General features: G+C 31.4%; 3 protein-coding genes across 3 annotated transcripts in view; 1 reads left to right on the forward strand and 2 right to left on the reverse strand.

Moving 5' to 3' along the window:
* Positions 1 to 1386: 1386 nt before the first annotated feature.
* LOC119830504 (lipase 1-like) lies at positions 1387 to 2577 on the reverse strand. The gene has a single exon (XM_038353548.1). The coding sequence runs from the start codon at positions 2575 to 2577 to the stop codon at positions 1387 to 1389; it is 1191 nt and encodes a 396-aa protein (XP_038209476.1).
* A 2909-nt stretch (positions 2578 to 5486) lies between these two features.
* LOC119830275 (deoxynucleotidyltransferase terminal-interacting protein 2-like) lies at positions 5487 to 7260 on the forward strand. Its single transcript, XM_038353233.1, has 4 exons — positions 5487 to 5682; positions 5756 to 6120; positions 6448 to 6612; positions 7001 to 7260. The coding sequence occupies exons 1-4, from the start codon at positions 5598 to 5600 to the stop codon at positions 7244 to 7246; spliced, it is 861 nt and encodes a 286-aa protein (XP_038209161.1). The 5' UTR covers positions 5487 to 5597; the 3' UTR covers positions 7247 to 7260.
* Positions 7261 to 7588: 328 nt separating this feature from the next.
* The window catches only part of LOC119830278 (estradiol 17-beta-dehydrogenase 8-like), a 3628-nt gene continuing 1747 nt past the window's right edge, over positions 7589 to 9469 (reverse strand). The window contains exons 4-7 of the mRNA XM_038353236.1: positions 9055 to 9160; positions 8719 to 8803; positions 8376 to 8491; positions 7589 to 7822 (exon numbers count right to left, since the gene is read on the reverse strand). Of these exons, the coding sequence (XP_038209164.1) occupies positions 7737 to 7822; positions 8376 to 8491; positions 8719 to 8803; positions 9055 to 9160 (393 nt within the window). The 3' untranslated portion in view covers positions 7589 to 7736. The remainder of the gene's footprint in view (positions 7823 to 8375; positions 8492 to 8718; positions 8804 to 9054; positions 9161 to 9469) is intronic.

Raw genomic sequence — 9469 nt, forward strand, 5'->3', positions numbered from 1 at the left:
AGATTCGAAATTCAAATGTAATATTTTTTTATAATTAAGTGTAACAGTATTTATGGCCAGACTAAGTATAATATACTAGCTGCGCACCGCGGTTATACCCGCGCAAGTCCGTATCCCGTAGGAATATCGGGATAAAAGTTGCCCATATTTTATTCCACTTGTCCAGGTACCTACGTACCAAATTTCATTGCAATCGGTTCAGTAGTCTTTGCGTGAAAGAGCAACAAACACACACACACATCCTTACAAACTTTCGCCTTATATATTACATGTAATCCACAGAAAAAATATGTACTATACAAACAAACAAGGATAAATAGATCATTCTAGTAAATAATTAAATGTAGGTATACATCTATTGGATGGACCTACACATTCTAGACTTAAACCAGACAACGAGTATATACATATACGTATATATCAAGCACGAGGTTTGAATTACCAGAAATATTTGATGTATTTAAAACAATAAATCGTATCTTGATGTACTTCACCTGTAACGAAACAAAAAGTGTTTGACAGAATTGTTTTCTACAAAAAGTTCTTTCAGTGGACGTACTACTGAAAATTCTAAATATCTGTCTTACTGCATTTGACATTGTTCATTTTATTTATACATACATTGACCAACTGCTTGGCTGAATTTTTTAATATTTTATGATGCTTCTTTAAGAAAGTTTAATTAAGTATAGATTATCAAGCCTAACTGGACAACGTTTTAACGAACGTAAACGTCTAATCTATATGGTTAGAGCCCCAGTTATAACAATGAAACAAACACATGTTTATTTTTAGAACAATTTAAATTCTATGGCATTCTCTACTTCATAGTTTCCTGATAACTCTTCACTGTTCACGCTGGAGGTACACTGGGCAAACATTATATTCAAAGTGCTTTTACAATATAAAAGATCCTTGAGCGTCCCGTGGCGTATGTTTGACATGACTTTGCACTTAATGAAAGTGTGCCGTCATATAGAAATACCCGCAGATCTAACTAGATTCATCATACACCCATATATATAAATGTAACTAGGCCACTTGCGACATGCGAATAACGAAACTTTTTGAATTTATATGTATGTTGAATAATATTGAACAAAATTATTAAATAAATTACATAATATTATACAACCTGAATAAAATATCTATTAACAGCCAACTATCTTATGACGTTTATTAAAGTCATATGGAAAATAATAAATGTAAAATTACCTACAAATCCATTTTCATTAAATAATTTAAGCATAAGCGTTTTACATTACAAAACCATCATGTACCTGGTAGAAGTAAGTAACAGCGATTTGGGCACCATTGCTTGCAAAAATTATACAAACTTTTTTATTTTTCATGCTATTTGACCTAATAAAGAATAAATAAATGAACTTAAAATTTATTATCTTTCATTCTATATCTATGCAGCGCCTTAAAAATATACGGAAAGAGATATTTCCTTGCATTTCTTCCCCATATGAAGTCAACGTGATTCATCTTCTGGTGCGGTACCACGACAAATTCCACAACATTTGTCAGTTTACTCCTCAACACTTCCACGTCATCCAGTGAAGACAAGTTGTCGTTTTTACCAGCTAACAGTACTATCGGCATTTTGACCTTTGACAAGTCGTAAAGAGGAGGTTCAGGGGATTCATACGTTGCAAGATTTCCTATTCTACCATAATCAAATCTTGCAAATCTCCTACTCGTCCCCACTTGCTCATAATGTACGAAAGATTTACTTGATGCTCCAGCAGGATAATGATAGAACATTGTATTTTCAAAGTCTTCTTCTAACTCATCAGTATCTTCACCGGATATGAAGAATATTCCAAGGACTATGCATAACTTGTACCCAATGTCAGGCATGGAACACACTTTTCGTAATATCCGGACAGACTTGCTGTTATATCCAAAGAATTCGTGGATGTTAAGTGATTTCAGAAGCGTTTGTGTTAAAGGATAATTCTTTAGAAAGATCGACATCGGAGACGATGATTTATGAAAGAAGCACACTGGAGACAGGGCGACGGCCAAATTGATTTTATCATTGTACTCTGGTTTAGTTGAACCTAAGATATAGAATACTGTGTTACCCTGGGAATGTCCGATAAGGTTTAATTTTTGCCATTGCGTTCTATTCAAAACAGCATCAATTAAAGCTGGCATATCGTAGAAACCTATTTCGTGAAAGCTGAAATCCCAGAAAGAAACGTTCCTATCAGGATCAAGTCGGAGGTGGTTTCTGGAATAATGATTGCCCCTACAATTGGCAAACCAGAGATCGTGGCTCTTACGCGCCAGTGTGATACCCAGGGAATCTTCGCCTCGAATAACCCATGTGTCGGATGAATCCACATAACCGTGTACAAGCAATATCGGTGGTCCAACTGACCCAGGAATGTGGAATAGCTTCAAAATATACGCATCTTCTGTAACAACTTCGTAAGATTCTGTTTTAAGTCCATAGCTCTCTGTTATTTCAGTGAAATTCTTCAAATTGCCGCTTACGTTCCGTGCCTGGTGCGTTGCTGCACAGAACTTTATACAATAATATATTATAATTAAAACGGTTTTCATGATGAATTTTGATTTTTTTAAACACTAAATGGGTATATTCAAAATGTGTTTTTACATTTTTGCGGCACTGAAGACTGAGGTCACTTTATGTTTCCTTTGAAAGGCTGTTTGAATTTTCATTGCGCGTTTTAAATTTTATGTTTTGTGTTTTCCAAAATGAACAGTTTTGTATTTGGTTCACTTGAAATTAAGAACTTATGAACGGATTATCAATATCTTCACGATGTAACTCCACACATGTGATAAGCTACTTATAAAATCACGTACTGACATAATTATAAAAGATTAACGGAATGATATTCTATTTTTAACAAACTATAGAGTAGGGTGACCATAGATTTAAATTTCAAGATAATTACGAACAAAAAATTATTATGATATATCTTTGTTACGTAAGGTACAAACGTCACAAAAAGACATATTTTAGTAACGTTTTTAAAAGTAAATATGTTTGATTTTACGCGAGTAAGTATAATTTTGAATTGAAGACGTGGCCACGAAGAGACTGAGTCTCCCCGTGACCAGGCTCGCTGGAGTGTTTGAAATGTCGGGTTAATAATATAATGAATAAATCGCGTGTAAAATCCGTTAAAAAGTTTTTAATTTCTAAATGTATAATACTCGCGTAAAACCAAACACAATAAAATACTAAGTCTTTAATTTCTCAACAGAAATTTAATTATTTTAGCAATGCAAGAGAGACGTTTATAAAACTCGCGAATATACAGGAAATCAGTATGACATACTCAGTAGTATTTATAAGTAGGGTTAGGGATCTATCATACGTCTTTGATTTTCAACTATTAAGAAGGTCAATTTTCTTAAATCGCAAGTTATTTCTATACTGAATACATTATCTGTGTTGCTTACAGAAGTAAAAGATTCTGTAAAACGCATTGCCATCAATGTATAAATTAGTTTCACGTCCCAAATAAATAAAAAAGTTAGACACAGAGAATAAAAATTAGTCAACATTAACAAATACGAAAGATTAAGGCTCTTAGTAATGAAATTCATATTAATTATTCTATACTGTACAGTTCTCAAGGTCAATATAGCAATATGAGGAAGGGATTTTTTATTTACTATTGTTGTGCAAAAAAATAATCATTGAATACTGAATATTCGTTTTACGAACGCAATTTGTTAAAAAAACTCACAAAAAAAAATTGAACAATATGCACATGAATTCAGGAATTTAGGCAAATTTTTATGACAGCAATTTAGCGGATAGCTTAATTTTAAGAATCATGTAGAACACAAAGAAAATATATTTTTAAAGCATAATACTGCCCAATTTCGAGTTTACACTATTACTAACATCTAAGTATTAAATTTATATACAGATGCCAACAACAATCTAAAATAATTCAAACAAAAATCATTATATTAAGTACTTCGTATTGTTTTCTACGCTATTTTTGTATGTTTTATTACAAAGCTATCTAGTATTTAAATAAAAAGAAATATGGAATGACGTGCTGGTTCTTATTTATTTTTAATTATCTTAATTACATTAGAAAAAAAGGAATTAAAAAAGACGAAACGGCGGTGTATAATTATTAATTTTTTTCTTCTTTGTCGCGCGAAATTAGTAGTGCAATTTATTTTTCATTACGTATTTTTAATGAATTTTTCAAACTCGTTTAGTGGAATGGTCATGGCCATCAGCCGTAGAAATCGTGGAAAAAAAATATTTAAACTTCTTGAATAATTCATATATTTTACAGCAAGAACGTATTTAGTATTTATAATACAGTTACAATTTAAGTAAATAATATATTATTATATCCTTTATCACATATTTGACAAACGAATCAAAAAAGCAGACACTGAATTTTATATGATTTAATAATAAATTCAAATATGGAACAATATAAAAAAATCGAGAATTTTTTTTTAATTTTCTCTAATGGCAGAGCATTGATATTAAATAAGAAGCAGGTAAGTGAAATGAAAGAGTAAAAAACATCCATACATCCACCCTCCATACTCACAAACTTTCGCGTAGGTATATAATAAGTATTAGTAAGACTTGACCTGTCCCTCAAGGCCACCGCAAGTCGCTCCTCAATCTCGCCAGTTTCATAGCTCGGGATCTTTCTTACCACAGAGTAAGTAATATAATACCTAGTTAGTAGGTACCTTAGTAGTACCTTACCTGTATAGGGAACATGCGTTTGACCCAAGCCTGGCTGTTATGCTCTTCGTAACAGCTGATTAAGTAAAGTTTTTGATTATGGAAATAAATTTAAAACCCACAATGAACATTGCATATCTATGTAGATTGAACAAAATGTCATTGGTTTTGATTTTCGTATGATCCAAAATATGATTAGAATAATTAACAGTAATTGTGTATTCAATATCCATATTTCATGCAAGTGAAAAGATTGAACGAGTTACATACACAATAACACGTTAACAGAGAATTCGTACCTCTGGTTATATTATATAGCAGTCGAGTTTGAATTACGACAAGATAGTTTTATTTTCTATTCTGTTTATATTGCAACGAGTATACATTATTTTAATGTATTGTTATAGAATTTCAGCAAATATCAGATTTCGGAATAATTGATTATTTTTAACAACAAACTACACTCATGTTTAATCTTAATCTGCTCTTTTCTATACCCTTCTTCAAATTGTCAGAACTACACCAAAATTATAAATGAGAATACATAGCAGGCGCCAGCTTTCAAATAAAAATAGAATCATAAAAATCGATTCACCCGGTAAAAATTTGTGAGGTTTTTAGGAGTTACCTTCTCCTTTTCGTAGACGGTTGATAAACTCATATACAAAACGTTTAAGTAGAAATTTCTAGATTCTGAACGAAAATCACTAATGTCACATACTGTTATTTCAACTGACGGCTCTGACTTGTCACCGTTGACACGAATGTAAAATGACAAGGGTTTGAAAATTATTTAATATCGCACATGTTCATATTGTTATTTACAAAATAAATGTAGATTTTACAACTTTGTACATTCGTAAACAATCATCCAAATAACATGGATTTTATTGTGGATACCGTGGGCGATGAAGACCTCCAAGACAAAGCTGAATTACTGAAAAAAGATGAAAAACTTTTCATAGGTTACATCTTTTATTTATTTTAGTTTTGATTGCCATAATTTTCGCAATTATTTAATAAAAATAATCATTTTAGATAAAGAAAAGAAGACTGAAGCTATTTTAGATTTATTTGATAAAAAGAAAGCAGAATTGGACGAGCAACTTGCAAGAGAAGAAGCTGTCGAAAACAAGTTGAAAAATCTGAAAATAGATGGATTATTTGATGATTTCTTCAATGATATGATGTGGACTAATTCGCTACTAACGGTAAAAAAGGCAAAACCGGTCTTATTTCAATTCAATCAATTGGATAAAGAGACAGGAAAGCTTAAGTCGAAAATTGGTTCTGTTGATGTTGAAAAAGAGATGAAAAAATCAGTTCTGCAGCCCGGTATTGAAAAAGAACATTCACTACCAAAGTACAATGTCAGTGAGAAGAAATTAAGATCCCTTCGGAAGGTATGTGACAAAAATTTCTACTGTCATTTATTATATTCTAAAATAAAAAGTATTATTTTACCAAATATGTAAATGGTATTATAAATATATCGGATTCATATATACCTATATATTTAACAGATATAGTATTTGAAAGATGGATATTCAGTTCACTTAATGAATTCATAGAAACCATTTGGAAGTCAGAAGTTAAAATTTAAATAGCCTTATGCATGTGCAAATCTTCATGATGGTAAGCACTTACCATCAAGCGAGCCCCTTGGCCAACTATTACTTAAAAGTGTATATAGACATAGTGGGGCTATATATTCTTTTTATCTCTTACAGCAAGAAAGGTTAAAGACCAAGGGACCAGGCTGGTTTAACATGCCTGCTCCAGAGATAACACCAGAACTGAAGAATGACCTTAGATTATTGAAGATGAGGTCTGCGTTGGACCCAAAACGTTTCTACAAGAAGAATGATATGGAAGTCCTGCCTAAGTATTTCCAGGTGAGTTATGATCCTCATGTGGGACCTAATCATTGGCATAGTTTTCTCTTACACAAGACAGACAGAAGGTTGAGGCCATTATTCATCATACCTCTGTTTTGCAGACATAATAGATAGCTAATAAAAAGACAATTAACCTTAATGTGTAATATATTTTTAAATAAATTGCTTTATATGATACTTGATGCTTAGGTGTTAAGTCATTTTATAATGCTCCAATTCTTCATTGTTTGATTTTTAAGTATCAACTCTGACATATGATAACATTTAATTTTAGTTAGGGAAACATGTTAGAGAATTATTATTTTTTTATGAATAAAAAACAGAACAAAGTACATTTATCTTTCATAAAATCAGCATGTATTTACACTTTCATATAATTTTTCAGGTTGGCCGTATTATGGACTCACCTTTAGATCATGTCAATGAAAGGTTAACTAGAAAAGAAAGGAAGAGAACAATGGTTGACGAACTGTTAGCAGATGCACAACTTCAGAAATACAATAAAAAGAAATACAAAGAGATCATAGATGAAAAGAGAAAGACTCAATACAAGACCTTCATGAAGGATAAGAGAAAGAAGAATAAAGCAGAACTGAAAAAGAGTAAGGCTAAGTCTAAGCAGAGTAAATAAGTGTACATACACAATGTTTGTTCTTTTTATTTTACTAGTAAATAAGATGTAATATGAGATAATAAGTAAGTAAGCTGATGATTTACAGAATAAATATTTACTATTCACTTAAAAGTATCGCACAAAAACCTTTTCTTTACCACAATATAAAATAGACTAATTTACTTATTCCAAATGAGGTTTTATATAAAAGGAGATTTTTTGGGTTGTCACAACAATTTGTTTTAAGTTTAATAGTACCTTAAGATTTACTGATTTGACTGTGTATATACCTAAGAATATTGTATTTACATAAAAATCTACATATCTATTTTCATAAACAATTTGAATAAAAAAACAAAATTGTAAACTCAACATGTTTAATACAAATCCATAGACAATAAATAAAAAATATGCATTTACAAAAGTAGCACCACTTACATGTTACCTAATTATCATTCAACATTTCATGTATATTTCTATTATACCATTTACTCATTTTATAAGTAAGTTAATACCCCCCAGTGACGTCAATCGCAGCGCCAGTTACAAACGAACTTTTATCCGAACTTAAAAACATTATCACTTCGGCGATTTCTGTAACAAAACCAAACAAAAATATGTTAGAAAAAGAAATGAAAAGTGTAAAAATATTTTACGTGAGTTAAAATTTTGAAATAATATAAATTGATCCCTTTAATGTACAATCAAATTTACCTCAATGGGGAAAAATTCTCATGTACTCCTAAAAGAAATAAATAGTACCACCACATTCCTCAAGCAGTTACTGCTCAGTGGTTAGCCAAACTTCTATCGAAAAGACGTGGGTTCCATACTTGGAAAAGCAAGAAATAAATGGATTGAGAAATTTTGAAAGAGTGGAAATAAATTGATCACGAGATGGGATTCTAACCCGCGTCTTTTTGTCATACCATAGCAATTTTTTTCTAATCTAAAATCAATTCTAAAAATTAAATACCACCATTGCTTGAAACGGTGAAAAAAAAAAATTGATGCCATGTGACATCCGCAAACGTGCACTTGGCCAGCCTGGTGCATTAGGGCCTGAACCTTCATAGGATACCTGTCTCCCTATAGTGGGAACAAATATGGTTTGATAGTGGTAAGTATAGATAAAAGATTAACTAACCTTCTGGTTCTCCCAATCTTCCTAAAGCCGACATTTTCAACAAGGACTCCTTTACTTTTTCTGGGACAGTATCTATTATTGGAGTGTTCACAAAACCGGGCAATATAACATTGACTCTGGGGATTATGAAAACAAACAAAATATCAATCAATTTAACCCCTTAAAAGCGGGCAACACGGTTTATATGATTTTCGTGTCTTAAGATTGTTAGGTTATAGGTATCTGGAGATGGTAGGAAGAGGCATATGCTACTTTTAAGACTATGATGATGCTCATTTGAATCACTCTGAAATAAAACAATTGCCAATTTACTGGTACTTTAAAAAATAATTAAAAAACCTACCTGATATTAAATTTGCCCAATTCCTTGGCAGCAGTCTTAGTCATCCCGATAAGACCAGCTTTGCTAGCCGAATAATTTGCTTGACCTTAATAATAAGTACTAAATTACTATCACTTTATGTCTTTAATTTTGAGAACAGTTTAATATAATAACAAAAAAATAAAATGTAATAAACCTCGAAACAAGACTAAGTGATAATTTATAAGAATGATATACCTATAGATAAAAGACTATTACTTGACAAAAACATTTTATGACATTTTATGACAATTTATTACAGGTCAAAGAAATATTCAAAATATAAAAAGTATTCTTCAAAATTGTAAAAATCCTTACCCATATTTCCATATTTTCCCACTATACTAGATATATTCACTATAGACCCTGGCAATGATGCCTCAGTCATGAGTTTGGCAAATTCCTGCATTATGAGGAAAGATCCCTGGAATAAAATCGATACATGAAGTATTCAAATATTTAAGTCTTAAGTATAAAAAAACTATCAATAATTAACTGAAAAGCTATGAAAGTATGAGCAAAAATGACATAATATAAGATATATAATATCACCATCAGCCCATATATATGTTCCCACTACAGGAACACAGAGCATAATCCATCAGGCTAACCAAGTGTGGGTTGGCAGATGTCACAAGTCATCTAACTTAGTCATTTTTCTACATGCCAGTTTCCTAACAATGTATTCCTCAACCGTTTTGAGCATTGGTACATCACCAAGTAATGAGCAGAT

Source organism: Zerene cesonia, chromosome 11 (genome assembly GCF_012273895.1).
Source record: "Zerene cesonia ecotype Mississippi chromosome 11, Zerene_cesonia_1.1, whole genome shotgun sequence".
Taxonomy (NCBI): domain Eukaryota; kingdom Metazoa; phylum Arthropoda; class Insecta; order Lepidoptera; family Pieridae; genus Zerene; species Zerene cesonia.